Source organism: Nyctereutes procyonoides, unplaced genomic scaffold (assembly GCF_905146905.1).
Source record: "Nyctereutes procyonoides isolate TBG_1078 unplaced genomic scaffold, NYPRO_anot_genome, whole genome shotgun sequence".
Lineage (NCBI taxonomy): Eukaryota > Metazoa > Chordata > Mammalia > Carnivora > Canidae > Nyctereutes > Nyctereutes procyonoides.
The window spans coordinates 48,835,800-48,857,862 of NW_026575042.1; the positions used below are offsets into that span (position 1 = coordinate 48,835,800).

A 22,063-nucleotide genomic window follows, 5' to 3' on the forward strand; every position below is an offset into this window, starting at 1 on the left:
ACTCAATCAGCAAATGGGGAAAACATATAGAAAAGAATTACTGGAATAACAACAGTTATGAACAAATTCAAGAGGACAATCTCTGCCTTTTTGTTTTAGTCATTTATCCTCTGTGCTAATTAAAAAGCAAAACAAACACCCTACTTACCTTTTTCGCAGTTCCCTTACATAATCTGGCCAGCGTTCTTTATAGATTGCTTCTTTTTCTTCTTTTTCTTGTCTATTTACATGCCCTTGCATGAAACCTCTCTTAAATTGAGACCTTTGTTCTTTTTGTTCTGGAACATATCTAAAATTAAAATATTCTTAAATAGCTTCACTTTTTGGAAACTCTCTGGTTTTAGCAAATATGACATTTTACATTCAAATTTTTCTTTACATTCAAATTTTAAAGAACATTTTCATTATGTTTTCTAGTGAATGCTATTAAATACTTGTTTATTTGCAACTATTCATTAACATACAAAATGAGATAAAATTTTTAGATAAAAATCCTTCTCTACTAAAGTATATAAAACCCTGTAGATCATTAGCAATGGAAATAAAAAAATTTAAGAGTCACTTTTTACCTTTTAAGTTTGCTTTACAAAATTAACATTAATGTAAGTCCAAAATAATAGTCAATGCCTAGTGGAAGACTCCGATTTTGAATATAGTTTCCAAACCTGAGTGCACATAAGAATCCCATAGAGAACTTATAAAATACAGAATCCTGAATCCGATCTCTGATGATTTGGATTCAGTAGGTCTGGTTGGGGTCTGCTATCTAGGAATTTTAATTAGTGCCCCAGGAAATTCAGATAGTTTATAAACCCAAACTTGAGAACTGTTTAATTCTGCTCAGTCCTATTGTCAAAGCTAAACAGCAGAGCCAGAATCAGTAATCAAGTCTCTTATGTGTCAGTCCAGTATCATGTCAGGACTCCACCATGCTGTGATGACTGCTAAAAATAGAGGGTGTATCTGCCTAAGAATGCCATCTCCTAATGTAAGTGGGTTTGGAGAGGCATGGAGGTGGGAAAAGACCAAAAAAAAAAAAAAAAAAAAGAGAGAGAGAAAAAGAAATTAACTGCATTTGAAATCCAAAGCCTCTCCGACTTTGCCTAGGGGATAGCACTTAGATGCAACAGGAAACTGTGGAGTGTGGGCTTTAGAATTAGACAGAACTGGACTGAGGTCCTTGGTCTGCCACTGACTACCCTGTGTGGCCTTGAACCAGGTATAAATCTCTGTCCTTTGGTTTATTTGAGGAATTAATACTCTTATAATAATATTGGCATGAAAATAAAAGAAAAATCCAATAAAGCACAGTGCCTGACACATAGTAGACACCCCAAAAAATGTTAATCCCCTTCCCTATTCAGTACCTGTGACCCAGGATTCCCCTAAGTCTTCGATACATATAGAGGCATCAACTTGAGGTAGGACAACCTGAGACAGAGATTAGTCCTAGTCAGCAGGATGGACCCACAGTTGGCTCCCTTCCCAGCAATTCCAAGAACCAGAGGTAACCTTCAACCCTCCAGCCCAAGTGCCCAATGACAACCCTCTGTATCACCACACTGTTTCCTTTCCTCTTCCTTCCCTGTATTGCAGCTCTTTTGTGAAGGGAGAGCTGGGGGCTACTGCCTGAAAACTTCTGTCCCAAGGACTACCCTCTTTCAACTTCCCTCTTACAGCTGACTAGGGGATGAGAAGTGCAAAGACACCATCCTTCTGCCTCAAGAGACCCTTTAGCTACAGTTCCCTGAACATTCTCTGGCTTCTAGGGAGCTTAAGAAAGCAATTCATCACTAAGTAACTTTAGAGTACTGTTTCCTGAAACTTCATTTTCACTGCTGTCAAGCTGCTCCCCGTTATTCTATCAGAAAAAAATTGGTGCCACAGTAGGAAGGGAGATGAATGGTGGAATCGAAGAAGGAATGCATAATAGAACTTATTGATGACAAAACCAGAGTATGGAAGACCAAGATTCTCTCTCTTATACTTTCAGTATGTTCTACCCTGACATACATACTTCCCATACTTGCCTTCTCTGAGTTTCACTGCTTTCCTGACTTGCCCAGTCTATCCCTACTATATAATCTCATTCCCAATACGTTCTTTACTTCCCCCATAATGGGTCAGTCATACTTTATATGACAGCTTATGTGTCGCCTTGTCTACAAGTAAGCTCCGAAGAGATGTGCCAAGTCTTTCCTTCTTTATGCTCAGACCCCAGTGCACAGTGCCAAGACATAAAATTTAATAAGAATCTGTTAAATACATGTTCACACAAAATTCAGCTGACTTTTCTCCATCTAAAATATGCTACAGGGTCTTTGTTTTCACCTTCCCATTATCACTTCCTGTTTTTTTCACTTAACAAGTAGGCTGTGGAATACTGAAAGATCTCATCACAAATGTTTCTACATCTGTCTATTTATTCACGTTTACTACAGGCCAGGCACTGTACTGTGCACTTGGTACAGAGATGAACAGGACAAAATCCTTGACACTGAATAATAATCCCTAGTCTAGTGCAAGAGAAAAATATAAAGATTTATTACATGACAATATGGTAAGTATTTTGAGAGATGATAAAAAGTGCTATAGGAATCAAGATAAGAAAGCGACTCACTCTGTGAGAGGGAGGAGGAGAAGGCACTGAAGTTGGGATTTGTTCTTTACAGCCCTGAATTTTTATATAAAAAAATGGAAAAGGTAGCATATGTAAGTCTAAAAGGAGAACACAGCGTGTAATAAAGCACAAAGTCATGAATGAAAGAGAGCACTGGCTGGCATATTAGGGAACAGTGCATTTAGCATTGGGTAGGCCATGAGGTGCATAAGGCTAGAAAAAAATAGTATGGGGCCAGACTGTAAAGAGCCTCGCAATGACTAGCAAGGGACTAGAACCTGATCCTATGAGCTGTGTTTTCCCAGCCCTTCTCTCATCAAGAAATTCAAATATAATTTGGTTATAGGTCCCTGGAGGAGGCTGCTGGTAGCTAATCAGTAATTTGGTCATACCAGCTGAGGTATTTGGCAATAGATCATGACAAAGCATAGAGGTCCTTAAGTTTTAAAGGCACTCTCACATGTGACAGTGAGGATCTCAGTGACAAAAGAGGGATCAGCAGCCCAGGAGAGATAATAAGGACCTTAAGTAGGAGAAATAAATATAAGACGGCAAGTTCAAGGAGAAAGATTTCAGGGTTTGCGTTGTGGGGGCAGGTGAGAGCACAGAATGATTTAGACTACATTAGTTACTAAACACATAAAGCAGCTAACATAACCTGCTTGATACTAGCTCTTCTGATGCACAGCCTAGACACTGGGTGGAGGATAATACTAGTAATACTCCATTTTTTCCTTTTAAATTTGGATATAACAATTTTAGTTGGGAAAGATGTGAGGTTCAGGGTATCTAAGGTGTTAGAATGCTGCTGAGTATAGGGTTAAATCCCAAATTTAATGTTCTGGAAGAGCTTCACTTCTGAAGCTGTGAAAATACAGAACTATGGTCCTGGAAACAGGACTGCACAGTGAAAACACAACAGACTGAGAAAAGGCTAATTAAGAACCCTCAAGGGAAATCCTATTTAAAGGGTAGGCAATGGAAGCCAGCAAAGAAGAATAAAAAGCAGGTAAGAGAACCAGAAGAGAGGTTTAAGCGCTCAGGACAAAGGTTCCCAAACTCTGCTGCCCAGGGATATTTAGAAAACTCTGAGGTCTGGCTGCCAGCCCAGAATTTATAATATAATTAAGGTAGGGAGTGTGAATGGGGCATCTGGATTTTAAAAGGCTCCAGGTGATTTTAATGTGCAACCAAGTTTAGGAATTACCAATTTAAGGACAAACAATGTTGTAGAAGGAAGTGGTTAAAAAAGTTTCTGAGACTACAGTCTGACAGGACAAAAGGTGACATATTAGTATTTTTTAACATTTTTATTTCCTAATATTTACTTACCTTATTTTTTCAATTATATCTTCCAAAAGATACTCCACAACCGGAAAGGTAAAACCAGGTATGTGTATCATTGGACAGTTACCTATTATGGCAGACAAAACATAAATCTGTACTCAAATGTTTAAAAAAAAAAAAAAAAATCAGAAACTGTAAATAGGCCAGTAACGCTTTTCCTAAGTTCAAAAATGGTCCTGGCACTTTGAGTTCTACCCTATTTTTTCATATAAAGAATTTAATGAGAACTAGCAGTCCACTCTTCCACTTGCTATCATTCTACTGCTACCACACAGTACACATCCCTCACAGTCCTACAAAGTAACCCAAAATATCAAAGAATAGAGCATTTTATTGGACTCAAAACCCGTTACTGAAAATCTACTTCCTCTCCATCATTAGCCAAGATGGTACCATCAGAACCCAATTTTTATTGAAATTAACTTAAAAAGTACTCCTATGTCACCCAGAATCAGGAAGAGAAAAAATAGTTAAAACAAGACCTAATGAAATATTAAATTGTTCTACTGTTCTAGAATCACTAGTTAAAATAACTGTATCTAGTGCTTAGTTATTTACGCTACTACTTCTATTTCATACCAAGCAAACAAGCAGTAGACATGGTAAACAAAGATCAACACTGCATCACAGATCAAAGTATCTGAAGCGGTATCACAGCTCTGCCTCTGACTTGAAAAAGTTTGAGGGAGTTACTCAATATTAGTTCTGGATAGCTCGTGACACACACAGAAAGAAAAGACATACAACTAATTTCATGGGTCTGAGGGTCAACTGGGTTGAATATAAGAACACTAAAATATAGCTCTTCTCCATTTCAACCCCCCACCCTGATTTTCCTCTACTTCCCCCATGAGTGTAAGCAAGAGAGGTGTAATTTAAAAACAAATCTATTCTACAGCTAGTCAAATTTAGTTTCAAATCCTCTCACCACTCTTATGCAACCATTATAAGGAATACTGGGAAATAGCTATACAAATGGGAATTATAGCACCTACCTCACAAGGTGTTATGAAGATTAATGAAGACAAAGTGCCAAATATAGCACACCTGGCATACTGAAGGTGTTCCCTAAGTGGTATTATTATTATTGGCAAACTGCCACCCTAGTCTGTGAAAGTACATAAAGGCCACAGAACAATCACAAAATAATTATTCAAACCTGTGCTTTGACTTCAGTGATGCCACCTTATCTGATAGCACCAAAAATTTACATGTCTTCATATAACACCTTAAAGATAATGCCACCTTTAAAAAAAAATAGGCCCACTTCTCTAATCTGCTGAGACTAGGATAGTCTCAACTATTTAAGACAATTTATTTTTCTGAATACCTAAAAGAATTGCTAAACACTCTTTTAACTACTTTCTACCTAGCAATGTTATTTTTTTTAGCTTTAAATTCAGTGGCTTTGTGACAACTTTCTAAAACAATAATCATAAAATTTACTCACCAAAATATTCTGAAAATTTCTCAGCATTCAAAGTTGCACTCATCAATATTACTTTCAGGTCAGGTCGAAAATTGAGAAGATCTTTAATAACAGTCATTAGAACATCTGATTGCAGATTTCTCTCATGAATTTCATCAAGCACAATATGACTAACACTGGACAAATGCCTAAAACAAACGTGTGAAGTATGTAACTTAGTACAAAATTTGAAAACTGCATCACTCTACCTTACAACTAGTAAAGTCCAATTTAATAATTACATCTCTTGATAATGTTTAACTAAATGTCTGTCCTGAAGTGAAACATACTCACGAGTCTGACTGGAGCCACTGCAGGATGATTCCTGTTGTACAGTATAAGATAGAACCCTGCTTCCTTGGCAACCGGCTGTGAACGGAAGACATGAGTTAACAGTTTTTAGTTTTCTTTACTAACAAATTACTCACTACCACAAAAATTTAAAAGAAATCTTTAATTTAAAAACTTACAATTTAAACAAAATTTTCAGTTAATTTTTTGGTTCTAGGAATGCCTACTGCAACAGAGTAATGTGAAATACTACATTCAAGTGCACTATACATTACTTTCACGATACATGAAATGACACATTTCATGACATAACTTTAACGTCTTTTTAAAGACATAAACATTAACATTCAGAAGACAACTTAATACTTAGGGGCCTAAACTCTTGGTTAGTAACTGGAAAGTCAGTTCACTTAAAAGAGGTAAATTGAATCTTAAGCTCCAGAAAAGGACCACAGAAATATGGAGTGAATGCGGGGTAAAAATACCAAAATCAATAAAGTCAGTGGGGGTGTTGGTACCAAAAGATACAAGACACCAACTCCTTTTGAGTGTAGTGATGGTCTAATAATGTACATCCTGGAAAAAGTAATTTCTCTCATCATTTCATAATGTAAAGCGTATCTTAAAAAGGCAATCCAAACATGAATTTGGATTTTAAAAAGTTGCAAGCCTCCTCTGCTGTAGTTACTTTTAATGTTAATTTTAATTGTAATCAACATTAAAATGGGGGACATATTTCTTTTGAATATCTAACTTCAAAGTTTCACTGAAATCTACCTGTCCACGACAGGTGAACATTCTTTACCTCTGGAGACGAATCTGGTATCCAGTACTGTTACCATTGCCACACGATTCCGCCCTTTCTGCAGCCACTCTCTCTGCAACCTTTAATCAAAATGAAACGCATTTACAAAGAAAATACTTTCCTTTAGGAAAAAATCTTGAACATCCATGAAATCTGAGATTGTTGAAAAAAATGTTCATCAGATTTTCCTGAGTTAAAAAAAGAGAAGCAGATACTAAAATCCCAGGGACCTAAAACTTGTTTCTTAAAAGCTGCAGACTACTTGCTTCTTAAATTTACTTTTCACTTCTTAGAAAGCCCTCCAAGGCCAATTCTCTCATCATTATTTTCAAAGTGCCTTTCTAGAGCATCCTTTCATTGATTCTTCCTTTCTTTGGACTATTCTATAAGAGTTAATTAAAATCATGGTCTAAGCTTGTAATACTTTTGTGTAATTTGAGGGTAAATACATATTGATACTTTTTTTTTCCCTCCAGTTTTTTATTTGTTTCTTCTTGGTATAGATTGGTGTTGCTTAATTCCTGGTTCTTGGTTGTGTTCTAAAAGTTATGGCTGCCAAAGATGAACTTGGAATTGATGAAATGTTATTATAATCCAATACCGATTTATGTAACTAAAAGTAACCCACAGTCATCTTATAGAACAGTGGATTTATGAGATTAGAAACAGAAAAATCGGCACAATTAAGAAACAATACTTCAGAAGTAAAACTTTCCCATCAGCACCTCTTGCATTCACAGACTTAGATCATTATTTCACTCTTTATTACTTTACCCATTCAAGTACTAACAGATCTTGGAAAAATACACAAAACACAACCTAGTGCACATATCTTCCTACTGTCTATATATATTGAAATCCTGTATTACTGAAAATAAGATATTTTTAATTTACTTAAATCTAGCTATATAATTGTATTATGACAAAAGTGGTTATTTTTCACTGTTCTTTGATTTTATTTAATTCCTAGGAATATGACTCTACCAAAAAGATTGCTATTGTACTTCTTTAAAACAGTATTTCTTAGAAATTAGTTTAAAATGTATACTCTATTTCCTCCAAAACACTGCCATAATTGGTAATGCAGTTCCTAACCAGATTCTGTATTAATGAGTTAAAGATATTAAACAGCACCATCCTATAACTAAACATAATCAAAAACCTTTATAATTAAAATCTGCATATAAAATTATGTAACACTGAAATTAATTTACTATACTCATCATATGCTGCCAGAAACCCAAACATCTTTAAAGAACATATACCCATATATTAACTAAATCATCTAACTAAACAAAAATGCTGTTTGCACTAAACATGTAATTACAACTGTGAACAGAATTAACTGCTAATTTTTTCATGATAAATTCCCTCTTACTGAATAACTGCATTAGAAAAATTTTTATTTTATTTTTTTTTTAATTTTTATTTTATTTTATTTATTTATGATAGGCACACAGTGAGAGAGAGAGAGAGAGAGGCAGAGACATAGGCAGAGGGAGAAGCAGGCTCCATGCACCGGGAGCTTGACGTGGGATTCGATCCCGGGTCTCCAGGATCGTGCCCTGGGCCAAAGGCAGGCGCCAAACCGCTGCGCCACCCAGGGATCCCTAGAAAAATTTTTAAATGCAACTTAAAATATTGCAATGCTTCCTGCTTTCACCACCACAGTACTCATATACTGAAAAAACAATCAGAAAGAACCAAAAAATGATACTAAATGAGTTAAGTAGTAAAATTTAAAGCATCTATACGGATGGACATTTTTTGGAACTTATAATCCTATAAAAATTTATCAGTTTTCTATTCTTCTAGTTTTATACTACAATTTGCCTGGATTAATAATTGATCTTAAACTCAAACACCTATTATCAGTAAGAGGTCATTTAAACTTTTTGTGTTTACTACCAAGTACTTCCTTTCATAACAATAGATCCTAAACCCAATTAAGAATCACTACAAACCTTCAAAATGAGTTTATTTCTAGCAAGACTAGGACAATGGAAAAAAAAATGGGAATTTTAAAAAGTGAGACATTACTTACTGAAATGGCACTAATTCTTCTTGGCTGGGTGCAAACTATCCTGCATGCAGATCCTTTTCCTCTTTCAATGTAGTCATCCAAAATGAACTGAGTAACTTGAGTAGTTTTTCCACAACCAGTTTCACCACTTATTACGGTCACTTGATGGTTATCAATCATATTTACCAATTCCTATTTCAAAATGGAATATAAGTGAAGGATATCACAAGGTGAAGAAATTCGATAGTGATCCCAATTCTGTAATAATTGAAGTTAATTACTTTTAACAAACATATTGATGCTTTTAAAATTTAGTTAAATGCAATGCTAGCAGTTTGGATATCCGGGATCTACCAGTTTTCAAGAGAAAACCAGCACTGGGGATCCCTGGGTGGCGCAGCGGTTTAGCACCTGCCTTCTGCTGCCATGATCCTTGAGTCCTGAGATCGAGTCCCACATCAGGCTCCCTGCATGGAGCTTGCTTCTCCTTCTCCCTCTGCTTGTGTCTCTGCCTGTCTCTGTCTCCCCCCCCCCCCGCAGGTGTCTCTCATGAATACATAAATAAAATCTTAAAAAAAAAAAAAAGCACCAAATTATAAAACAAAGCCAAGTGCGGTTAAAGAAAAACACACCAACAAGAACAAGAAGAGAAAGCAGGTAAGTTTTATGCATAAGAACAAACATTAATTAAAGAGAATGTTGATTGTCAGGCTCCCTGCATGTAATCTGCTTCTCCCTCTGCCTCTGTCTCTGCCTCTCTCTCTGTCTCTCTCTCTTGAATAAATAAATAAAATCTTAAAAAAAGGGGGGGGGGCACCCAGGTGGCTCAGCGGTTTAGCACCGCCTTCAGCCCAGGGCCTGATCCTGGAGACCAGGGATCGAATCCCACGTCAGGCTCCCTGCATGGAATGCTGTTGATATGTAGGGTACTGAAGAAAGACAAATCCCAATACTTAATTAACACTAAGGACATTAAGGAGTTATATAATAACTCATACAATATGGTTTTATCTGCAGAACAACTTTTACATACTGTTTTAGATATCAAGAATATGATTTACCTTAAGATTATTTCCTCTCAAGTAATTATAATAAGGATTTTAAATATCTAAATAAAGATTTTAAATATCTAAATTGGTAAACTTCAATTATCTGGAAAATCTTGTACTTGGGAAAAATCTTTCTTAAAAATTTTTAGATAAACACTAATTTTTAATAGTAATATTCACTGTTTTAATAAAAAATAAAACCATCCTACTTCTTCAAAGAGATATGAGGTTACTTTTATCTACAGACAGTATTAGAAAACCCACCTTTAAAATTTTTCCCATCTACTCTTAACACATTATTTGTGCTAACAATAAATTGTAACACTAAATTATAGCTTATAAACACAGAGAAGCAGCATGTGCCTCATTCATTCAACAAGTATTTACTGGGGGTCCACAGAATGTCAGGTATTGTTCCAAGTAACACACAGAGAACACTCTGTCCTCAGGAACTTACAATGGCCTAGGAGGGAAAGACATTGTGGCAGGTGGTGGTTAAGTGCTTTGAAAACCAAACCAAAATCAAATTAAGGCTGAGACAACAGAGAGGGATGGGAGACTATATTCTCCAAGATGATCGCATAATAAAGCACAATGAATTAATTTAAGCATTACTTTCAGTAGAGCCTCAATTTTAATTAAAATGTTTGGTCTCATATTAAGAGCAAGGGCATTTACCTAAGTAATTTCCTTTTTAAAGACTTTATTTATTTGAGAGACAGAGAGTGCTTGCAGGCACAAAAGCAGGGGGCACGACAGAGGGAGACAGAGAAGCAGGCTTTCCACTGACCAGGGAGCTCAAAGCAGGGCTTGATTCTAAGACCCTGGGATCAGGACCTGAGAGGAAGACAGATGCTTAACCAACTGAGTCACCCAGGGTGCCTCTACCCAAAGTAACATCTATATAAAAAATTCAACTACAGACAGAAAGGAGAAAACATCAGGAAAATTGTTTCATGACCATTTTTTACTTTTGGGCTTCCAAAAATTCAAGGCTAAAATGTACTTTCAATAATACCTTTTAGGGGAAGGTTGTTTATTTTTTTTTTCTTCATACAGAGGTTTAAAAAAATTATTTTACAAATCAAATTAAATAGTGTATATTCATTTTACCTTTTGCATTCCATATGAAGGCAGCTTTTCCCTGAAATGCTGAAAATTGAAAACAGTTTTTAATTTCACAAAAGCAATTAATCAAATTATAATCATGGTAATCAGAATATATCATAAATATGCAAGAATCCCCAAATACTTTATTACCTCACAGCTTATGTCAAGTATCAAGACTTAAAAAAGAATTTTTATAAAAAGAACTAATGTATTTGGCAATCCCCTTTATTTTTGAAATACTGAATTTTATTATATTCAATAGAATGGAGACACTTTCTTGAAAGTGCCAGTAAAATGAAATCTGATCTGTCATTTAATAGCATTTTTATAATCCCCATTTTTTTTCCATTTTTTTCTGTTTCTTTTATATATGAATCTTACATTTGTTTTCTTTATCACATTCATTTTCCCACCCAATGATCCACCATTTACTAATCCATTAGGCACTGGAGAAGATTAAGTATTTCTGTGTACTTGCTTTTGAGAATAAAACTTTAAACAAGTAATATCTGAAACAGGAAAATCTGCTTATGCCATTTAAGAACTGTGATCTTAAATCCAACTTGGATCCTACATCCTTCAAAGGTTTTATCTCATACAGTTGCCATGAAATCTGAATGAAAAACCTTTATTTAAATTAAAAAAAAAAAAGCAAATAGCAGTTTTTAATACATAAAAGCTACTCAACAAATTTTTCGTGAATTGCAACTGGAATACCAAAGAGGAAATGATTAACTCCTATATCTTTTATTTGATAATGTCTAATTTTGAAGACTATGGAATCCCAAACCTATGCTACATAAAAAGGACATACATTTAGCAGTGCTATGATTTATAATGACCTACATAAATGAGAAAATTTCAACGTTAAAAAAATAAATAAACCACAGGTTTAACAAACTCCCTTTATTTAAAAGAAAAGAAAAAACACACAAAATTAGAACTGTCCTAAGTAATCTAGTATAACTGCCATATTTTTCTTAATTTTTATTTAAAACATCATCCTTATTTTTTGCCTATTTGTCAAAATAGAAGACTGAAAAAAAATCCTGATTTTTTTAAATTAAGATATAATTAACAAATAACATTATATCACTTTCAGGCATACCACCATAATGATTCAATATCTTTGTATACTGTGAAGTAATTATCACAGAAAGTCTAATTAATATCCATCATCACATAGTTAGCATTTCTTTTCCTTGGGATCAGAACTTTTAAGATCTCTCTTAGAAATTTTCAGATATAAAGTGCAACATTATTAACTGTAGTTACCATGCTGTATATGCCATTCCTGTTATGGCCAATCAGGTAATTCTTAACAGTACCAAAAAAACTGAGAGTCAATGTGATGATTTTAATGAATTCTAGTAATTTAAAAGATCAGGTTGCCATTATTTTCTTAGTAATGTCTTTTATTTTAACATTATTTAAAACCATTTAACAATTTCTAAAAGTACTTCATGTACTCAAATGTAACAATCTCAATATTTAAGTATACATAAGCTAACCCATTAGATTTGAAACATTAATCAATTTGCTTTATAAATATGTAAAAGCTGATAAAGACAGTTATAACCCAATATTCTTTCTCAAGACAGACAAACCTAAATTCTAATTTCCTAATTTTAGGCTTAACTCTGAGATAAGGAACAATGAGATTACAATCTGAGGATACATGTCTTTTTTAGTCTTCAGAAACACAGCACAATGACATGCATCTAGTAAGTGGAAAATTAACGTTTGTTAAATGAATGTAAGCAAAAAAGAAAAAAAAATGGAACATTACCAAAAAGGATTAAAAAGTTGAGCTCTTAAACATCTGAATTTTAGGCCTGATTCTTTTACTAACTGTACAACCTTTAGATAGGTCACTTAACCTAAGATTCTTTTTCCCTCCTCTGTAACAGAGCCATAATCTCTTACACAGGGTTGTTGGGAGGTTTAAATGATGTAGCACAAGTGAAGTGTTTGCAAGTGTCTAGTCAACAGAAAGATCACCAACTTTTTTTTATGTTTTATACATTTCTTCTCCTAACTTCTTTTGACTTAGATCACTTACTCATTTTCAGTATTTGAGTTCTGTCCTCTATACAAAGCAGATAGTAACTAACTCTCCTTCTTCCAAAGGCTATAAAAGAAGCTCTTCTCTCAATCACAACATTATGAAATAACTCAACTTGAAATTTCCTCTCCTCAAATCTTATTTTCACTAAATAGGCACCAAAATCTACACAATTCCACCCCTGGACAACCTCACCTCACCTGTTCTGATATCCAATCTGATCATCAGCGACAGTCTACGGATCCTTTCTTTCTTATGGAAGATGTGATATCCTGCTTTTTTTTTTGTTTTTACAAACGGCAGCACATATGTGCATATTAAAGATATGGCCCTCAAAGTTTCCTCAGTATTTTTCTCTTAAAAGAAATACATGAACATTTTATTACATCTATCTCTAGAATGTCCACAAAACAAATTTTATGTGTTAACAGGAAGAAACCTTAAAATATCTTGTCTAGGGCAGCCTGGGTGGCTCAGCGGTTTAGCGCCACCCTCAGCCCAGGGCCTGATCCTGGAGACCCGGGATCAAGTCCCACGTCAGGCTCCCTGCATGGAGCCTGCTTCTCCTCTCCCTCTGTCTATGTCTCTGCCTCTCTTTCTCTATGTCTCTCATGAATAAATAGTTTAAAATAAAAACCTTATCTAGCATGGAAAGAACATGAAAGCCTCCATGAATATCTACTCTTGTCACAGCCCTGTCTTTAAAGTGTTGAAAATAAGCACATCATAATTTGGGGGGATTTAGTATTATCATCTGTAAAAGGAAGGAGTTGGATTAAATGGCCTAGAAACCTTAAAATTCTAACTACCTTGTTTATGACATCTCACAAAACTGGCCTAAAAAACTAATTTTTTTCTCACTATATAAGCTGCCATAGATGAGACCGGCTACCTTAGGTTATATTGTGCAATCCCATTCCCACTGCTTTTCTCTAGTATATGAGAAAGAATTCCCACAGAGGATGGTCTATTGAAATACCACTGATCTGTATCATGTAGTACCCTCTAAACAGAAATGTGAGAAGAAATGACAAGTAAAAACTTTTTCCACATCTTGCTTTCCATTACCTGCATTTCGATATACCGAAGGTCACTTTTTTTCTTTCGTAAGTCTTCCAATAGTTGTTGGTCTAAGGCTACATCTGGTTCATTTTCTTGCAAGAGATACTCAGAATCTCGGTCAATATATTTGTCCCTGATTCTAAATGTTCTCTTTTCTTGACTTATCAATTTCTTTTCCTGGTTCTCCAGCTTCTTCTCTGAGTTTGGTTTGTTCTCTGCAGGAATTTCAGTACCATATCTATTTTGACAAAATAAAAAAATGAGCCACTAGAGCCCTGAAACAAAATACACTATTTATTTAAAAAATCATCAGCTTTTTTCTTAGATCAATTAAGGAAATATTTAGATTCTTACATTACCAGATAAGTTATTCCTTGTGATAGTTAAAAAAACTAAAACTCACACAAGAGTCATCTCTCCATTGCAATGAGTTACAGTATTTTTCTTTTTCGGATTTTCTGAGCTTTGTTTTATTTCACAACTTTATCTTCTTCCTGCCACCCTTTCTGAGCGCTATAAACCGGCTGCTATAGAGGCTGCTCTAAACCGGCTGCGACTTTACATAGTTCCAGAAAAACCACTTCTACTTTTTCCTCTAAATGATACAGTTCTTGTGATCATCCTAAAAACATCAACAATTTAACTTCTTGCAGATCTCTCTCACTGGAGAATTTTGGAAATACAAAGAGGATGAGTAGGAAAGCAATAAATAATAACTTAATAAATCTAATACCCAAATAGACTGTTCTTACCACTTAGCTTTCTGTGTAATGACCATGTTGTTCAATCTTTCACCAAATATGCTCAGTCTACATAAGGAAAAAAACTTACTTCAAAGTTGAATTTCACTCACTGAAGAGTCTAAGGATGTTACTTTCATTATCAACCTTTCCCTAGCCACTGCTATGGAAGAAGTGTTACTCTGTCCATTCTGTAAAAGAATATGTTTTGTTTTACCCATGATCTTCGGGAGCAAACCAAGAGATCTGTGCTTCTGAATCTTTATCATTCTTAGCTTGGACTGAATGTAGCAGCTGCACAATCTGTTCTTCTCGACGTTCATCCATGTGTACTACAGCTCTCTGTTTTGTGCAAAGCAAAAAGTATTCTGATCAACACTAAAAAGCATGTGCAAAATTATTTCATAACAAGAAGATAAATATATGTCCAACAAACATACAAAAGTTAAAATTACCCCACATTGCCCTCTAGCCCAATTTCACTTCATAAACCTAATTAATGTTAACATTTTTGTATATCCTTCTAAACCTTTTTCTGCTATCTATAAAGTTACTTCTAATATGATCGCAAAGAAGGTACATTTATGTCCCTTACTAATTACTTTATCTTCTACCCTCTCACACACTGATTATTTCAATTTTTCCCTATCTTAAGTTTTCAAAGACACTCACAATTAAAGTTATTAAAACACAAATGTTTAGCTCATAAAAAAAATCAAAAAGGCCAAGTTGAAAACTAGAAATAATATTTTGCTCACAGTGAGCATTTTAAATGCTCACACTAAAAGGATGAATATTTGGGGAAGAAGGTGGAGCTGAGACAGAATAAATAAAACTAATCAACACTCATGCAGATGGTCCAATGGGCCTGATAGTTGCCTCACAGAATGAGAAAAACAAAACAAAACAAACAAAAAAAAAAAAAAACAGAAGATAGGAGTTACACTGTACACAGTAGGAATAAGATTTTCTAAAACTGTTCTTTTACAATTGTATGTTATAATTAGTTGAATTTAAACCTAGTAGTTACGAGAGGGTAGATTTTTCTTTAAGTGTGCAGACAGAAAAAAAGGACTAATGTATTAACTGGAAAAAAGCCAGCTGCAGAAAATACATGCAGCAGGATCTTATTTTCTAGGTTATTCATTACATTCTACATTTTTGCAGTATTCCTTCCAGTTATATTTATGATGCATGGTAGATGCTGCAGTGAACTTTGTCAAATGGATGAATGGCTGAACCTATCTTTTACAACGAGCATGTGTGACTTTAGTGTTAAAACCATTTTTCTCTCAAAAGAAATACACAAAAATACAATCAGATCTCTGGGGGACTTCCAGAAGACTTCGGCAATTTATCAAAGAGTTTACAAAAACCGTCTTTATCATACAATTAAAAGTCCAATATAGTAAAATTCTGATAGCCTTATGAAATTAGAGATGATAGCAAAATACACTTATTGACAGGCACTAAAGCCCTTTCTCTCTCTTTTTTAAATGTTACAGCATGAAAATCTTTTTAAATTGGCTTCTAGATCAGACTAATGTATCTCTTCTCATGGCATAGGTACTTCACTAGGACTAGGAGCTTGTACCCAGTTTCTCCTAGGCTCTCCCCTATGTATATTTTTTACCTCTGATGATCTTCATCTGTAATCATCTATTAAAAAAAAAAATTACTGTGAGAATACCAGAATTTGCGAATGGTCTTGGGGAAACCCAACATACAGGATCATTAGAACATTTTTGTCCAATACTTTAAATTCTGTAATGTTTTCAGCACTGGTTAACATTTATTGTTTTCTGTACCTGCAAGAGATGATTATCAAGTAAGTTTTTTCTTGGTAGTTAGAATCTACAGCGACACTTTAATGACTAAAGACTACTCTGGGAAAGAGGCCCCAGGACATAAAGTCATTATCAAGCAGTTTCCTTCATTTTTCCAAACACCTCAAGGGCCCAAAGGCACTGTTTCTACCATTTACTTTCAAAACGGGAAAGACAAGGTTAAGTACTTTTTATCAGAGAACTATTTATTTCCAACTGAAATTCACACTTAGAGCTTTACTTCAACCTACCAAAACCTTACATTTTGAAGTTTTTACCTCTACTAGCAGAACACAAGCTCTCCTCACCCTACAGTATGAATTTTAGATAGTCACAAAAAGGATGATTAAAAACGAAATAGCCCCTGAATACATAATTTACACCTTCTATAAATTATTTTTAACAAGATTCCTCCCACAATGAGGCTCCAGAAGCTCCGGGCAGTGGAGAATTTAGGAGTGCCAAAATTCCAAATCTGGACCTAGCCTTTTTTTTGGGGGGGGGGGAGAGGTAGGTCACCTCCCCTAACCTAGCTGTGTCACCCTTCACTTTACCTGGCCCCAGCATGGAGAATAGCAGTCATGTTTTGTGTTTCATGACTATTTTATCATGATATTTAATTTTGTTGTTTTTCCCTTTTTTGGACATCCTTAAATATTCCTCCTGCAGCTTCGAGTCACAAATTCCTGGCAAAGGAAATCCTGTGATTGCCTGCAAATTGTCTATGTTTATCAGCTTCTAGTTATCTACAAGTATTTTAAACCCATACCACCTTTCTGTTCACATTTCACGAAATACAGTAGTCACAAAGAAAACAAAAACCCAAGGAAAATCAAGTGCTTGCCACCAAACCTAAGCCCACCATTATCAGAATCTTTTTGCTCTCTTCCTTCCTGTTAAAAGGGAAGTGGAGTCAGTTTTCCTGCTTAAGGCTAATCTCACCACCTAAATAAACTCTGCTGCCCAATCCCTTTCATCTCCTGAGGGCTAATCCTATCGAGATTTACCTTCCTTTCCTAAATCTCTCTCTCTGGTAATCATCAGTGTGCTGATCAATATTCTGGTTTGCTTCTTTCCAAATATATGGTAGAACTGGATTTTCCCACCCATGAGTTAAGCATGGCCATGTGACTTACTGGCCAGAGAAACATGACTGAAGTCTCTAAGAATCAGGGCAATGTACTGTATTCCTTCCCACTGCTACCAAAATCTGCCGCTTCTCAGATGGGTAGAGCTCTGTGAGCCATTCTCTTAAGGAGGACTCTCAACCTAACTCCCAACCGCCTAGTAAAGTGAGTAGAAAAACCAACCCAGTAAGACTTGGAGACTAGGGATCCCTGGGTGGCGCAGCGGTTTGGCGCCTGCCTTTGGCCCGGGGCGCGATCCTGGAGACCCGGGATCGAATCCCACATCGGGTTCCCGGTGCATGGAGCCTGCTTCTCCCTCTGCCTGTGTCTCTGCCTCTCTCTCTCTCTCTCTGTGACTATCATAAATAAATAAAAAAATCAAAAAAAAAATTTAAGACTTGGAGACTATTTACCACTGCAGCATAATTTAGTCTACCTGATGTTTCCTCTCCACTGACTCCTTACCGCCGGTCCATGAACAAGACTATAGTCGAATATCTTACTTTTAAAATAAACAAAAAATCCTCTTTTGAATTCTCCCAACCCTACCGGATACTGCCCTTTCTTCTTCCTCTTCACAGTAAAACTACTTTAAAAGCATTCCACTTCATCTCCTCACTACGCACCCCACTGCAACCTGGCTTTTACCTCCACTGCTCCACAGAAAGCGCTCTCATCAAGGTTACCAATGACTTTGTTGCTAAATTCAATAGACATTCTGAACTCTTACCTTACTTGACCTCTCTGTACCATTTGCCACCACTGACGACTTTCCCTTTTTTATATACTTTGCTCCCTGAAACACTGCCCTTGGATTCTAAAGGAACACCCACCTTATTTTCTTCTCTGGCTGCTCCTTCCTAGTTACGAATCTAAGAATCTTCTCCTCTTGCTCCATCCCTTAAATTTTCTTGTGCTACATTGAACAACACTAGTGATCCACAAGCTAGCAACTCTGACACCATTTGGGTGTCTGCAAGGAAAAGAGAATCTTTGGCGCTACCTGAGTCCACATTTTAACAAGGTACCAGGGGCAAGTTTGAAAACAATAGTCTATAGAATTTAGGGTTGCACCCACTCCTTATCTTCTCCAGTCACTTGCTAGTATTCAAAGGACCATGAACTGCCAGTCTAGATTTTTCTAGATATCAGATCCACATGGCCTTCTACCTCCCTGAAATTCTCGCCTTTTTTTTTTCAGATCTGTGAGAGCGCGCATGCACATCCACATCCACACACACACGTGGGGGAGGGAGAGAGGAAGAGACAAAATCTCAAGCAGACTCTGAGCTGAGCACAGAACCTGACAAGAGCCTAGATCTCAGCTAAAATCAAGAGTCGGATGCTTAATCAACTGAGCCACACAGGCGCCCAGAAATCCTTTTTTATGCCCTATAACAAAAATCAAACTCTCCTTAAGCTGAGTTCCATCATCTTCCTTCATCAAGTCGGTTCCTTATACAGCCATAAACATGTCATTTATTAATACCTGGTTTTCCCCGCCTCCAGATAAAAGCACTAAATCACTTTAACCTGTCCACTTTTCTCCATCTCTCCCCCAATGTCCTAATTCAAGCTATCATTCCTCACTTTAATTACTGCAAAGGCTACTCAACTGGTTCCCCTGCCCCCAGGATTGTCTCTTATCAATTCTCTATACTGCTGCCAGAATGAATTTAAATTTTTTTTTTTTTTTTAGCTTATTTATGATAGTCACAGAGAGAGAGGCAGAGACACAGGCAGAGGGAGAAGCAGGCTCCATGCACCGGGAGCCCGACGTGGGATTCGATCCCTGGTCTCCAGGATCGCGCCCTGGGCCAAAGGCAGGCGCCAAACCACTGCGCCACCCAGGGATCCCTGCCAGAATGAATTTAAACACAAATTCAATCATTTAATTTTTTTTTTGTTTCGAATGATTTAATGGGTTATAGGAGTTCTTAGGGAAAAGTTAATGAATTTCAAGGCTCTGCTCATTTTTCTAGTCCTAGGCTTTTCATATTGTAATTTTAGAATTAAAAGATCATGACCAGTATTAATAAAAAGAGCAAAACAGGTACCAACAACACACCCTGACCAACATACAGATAATTAAGTATTATTTCATGAAGATTTGGTTCAATTATACGCATGTGTGTACTGGGTTGCAAATTAATATATACTCCTTTTCGTGGGAAGTAGTCAACATTTTGAAAGCCACTGCTCTACCTTCATCTCAGGACACGCCACCCCCATGCTCTATTGGTTCCTCTTGAATATGGAATTTTCAAGAATATGAATATGTTCCTCTTAACCTCTAAACTGTGGCACATGCTGCTGCCTCTGCCTGAAAATCCCTTTCCAAATCCCTCAATTCCAAACACACCCACATTTTGTTATCTTTCAACTTTCTGCTTAAGGGTTACATCTTTGGAAAACCTAGAATCTTCTTAGTTTGAGTTAGGGGATGGCCCACATTCTCATTTTAATACTTTAACATTATATTCTATCCCTCTAACAGCCCCTAACACACCACAATTTCTGTAAGGCAATGACTACATTCTATTAATACAGTGCTTAAGGCTATGTCTCAGATATATCAGATCCTCAATTTAAAAAGAAAAAAGAAATGAAAGTTGGAAGCAAAAGGGCACATCCTTAGAATGCAATCGCTTGGCAAACAAAGGAATTAATTAAAAAGTAACTGAAGCTAAGGAATTTGACTGGAAAGCAATCACATATGGGCTGAAGGTGGTTAAAAAAAAAAAAGTGAGCCAATCATTGACAAATGGTCTTATTTAGATTAAGATGGAGATGCATTTCAGAGACAATGGTCTAAGACCTGTAATAAAAAGCAAAACTGGAAGTATATCTACAAAAGCTATAATTACATCAGATTGGGGACACAGGCTCAGTACATGAAGAAGGAAACCTGGTATACTGAAGCTATATTACCAAGGTTTCCTGTAAAACATGTTAGGATCCAAGTGAAATGTATTCAACTCAGAAGTGATCTGGCTTCTAATCTCAGGTTGTGAGTTAGAGAATGAGATGATCTAATTTTTGCTTTTGAAAGCACCACAAGTGCTTTCTGCAAAGGACAGATTCAGTAGAAAGCAGGAGTGGAAGCTAGAAGATTTCTTAGGAGGCCAAGAACGCCGAACAAAATAATGGCTTGATCTATGGTAACTGCTGTGGAGACAAGTGGTTGGATTTGGGATATATTAAGGCAAAGCTGGCAGATTTTGCTAAGATGAAAGAGAAATATCAAAGATAAATCCAATTTTGGCCTTTTAAGTAAACAAATCGTAGTAACATTTACTAAAGAAGGTTTGAGGAGAGGGTAGAAATCCAGAGTTCCATTCACAATGATCCATCACACAACTAGCTTTAGATGAAAATAATAATGAACGACTTTTCCTGATTAAACTTTTCATCTGTTTACGTCTTATTTTTCCCAGTCAATGTCGTATTTCTTCAGATCCCCATTGCGTCATGTGGGAAATGGGCTAAATAAAATGTGAGCCCATTTTAACTTTCTAGTTACTGTGCACATCCTTTTACAGCAATCAGCCAATGATTCTCCCAATTTCAAGATGACTTAGATGAGCTTCCTTTCGTTTAAAAAAAAAAAAAAGTTCATCTAATGAACAATTTTGGGCTCACAAATATACACACACACTTTTTTTCTTTAAGAGAAGAATGTGATAAGGTGTGAAGATAGATGGATGATACCAAAAACACACTTGGAGGGCAGCCCGGGTGGCTCAGCCGTTAAGCGCCTGCCTTCGGCCCAGGGTGTGATCCTGGAGACCCAGGATTGAGTCCCAGGTCGGGCTCCCTGCATGGAGCCTGCTTCTCCCTCTTCCTGTGTCTCTGCCTCTCTGTGTCTAAGTAAATCTTAAAAAAAAAAAAAAAAAAAAAAAAATTGGATAAAAATGACACGGGTCAAAGAAAAATAAATAGGGACGCCTGGGTGGCTCAGCCTGAGGTTGGGCACCTGCCTTCAGCTCAGGTCGTGACCCTGGGGTCCCGGGATCGAGTCCCACGTCGGGCTCCTTGCATGGAGTCTGCTTCTCCTGCCTGTGTCTCTGCTTGTGTCTAAATAAATCTTTAAAAAAAAAAAAAAAAAAACACTTGGATAAAAATGACACGGGTCAAAGAAAAATAAAGAAATAGGGACGCCTGGGTGGCTCAGCCAGAGGTTGGGCACCTGCTTTCGGCTCAGGTCGTGACCCCGTGGTCCCGGGATCGAGTCCCACGTCGGGCTCCCTGCATGGAGTCTGCTTCTCCTGCCTGTGTCTCTGCCTCTGTGTCTAAATAAATCTTAAAAAAAAAAAAAAAAAAAAAAACACTTGGATAAAAATGACACGGGTCAAAGAAAAATAAAGAAATAGGGACGCCTGGGTGGCTCAGCCAGAGGTTGGGCACCTGCTTTCGGCTCAGGTCGTGACCCCGTGGTCCCGGGATCGAGTCCCACGTCGGGCTCCCTGCATGGAGCCTGCTTCTCCCTCTGCCTGTGTCTCTGCCCCTCTCTCCTCTCAGTCTGTGCCT

The 22,063-nt window shown here is 36.6% G+C and overlaps 1 protein-coding gene across 1 annotated transcript in view; it reads right to left on the minus strand.

Annotated features, from left to right (window-relative positions):
* The window catches only part of DHX36 (DEAH-box helicase 36), a 58,102-nt gene that overhangs the window by 34,995 nt on the left and 1,044 nt on the right, over positions 1-22,063 (minus strand). The window contains exons 2-10 of the mRNA XM_055320960.1: positions 14,798-14,922; positions 13,847-14,078; positions 10,717-10,755; positions 8,576-8,746; positions 6,532-6,611; positions 5,730-5,804; positions 5,418-5,584; positions 3,953-4,034; positions 149-289 (exon numbers count right to left, since the gene is read on the minus strand). Coding sequence (XP_055176935.1) covers positions 149-289; positions 3,953-4,034; positions 5,418-5,584; positions 5,730-5,804; positions 6,532-6,611; positions 8,576-8,746; positions 10,717-10,755; positions 13,847-14,078; positions 14,798-14,922 — 1,112 coding nt within the window. The remainder of the gene's footprint in view (positions 1-148; positions 290-3,952; positions 4,035-5,417; positions 5,585-5,729; positions 5,805-6,531; positions 6,612-8,575; positions 8,747-10,716; positions 10,756-13,846; positions 14,079-14,797; positions 14,923-22,063) is intronic.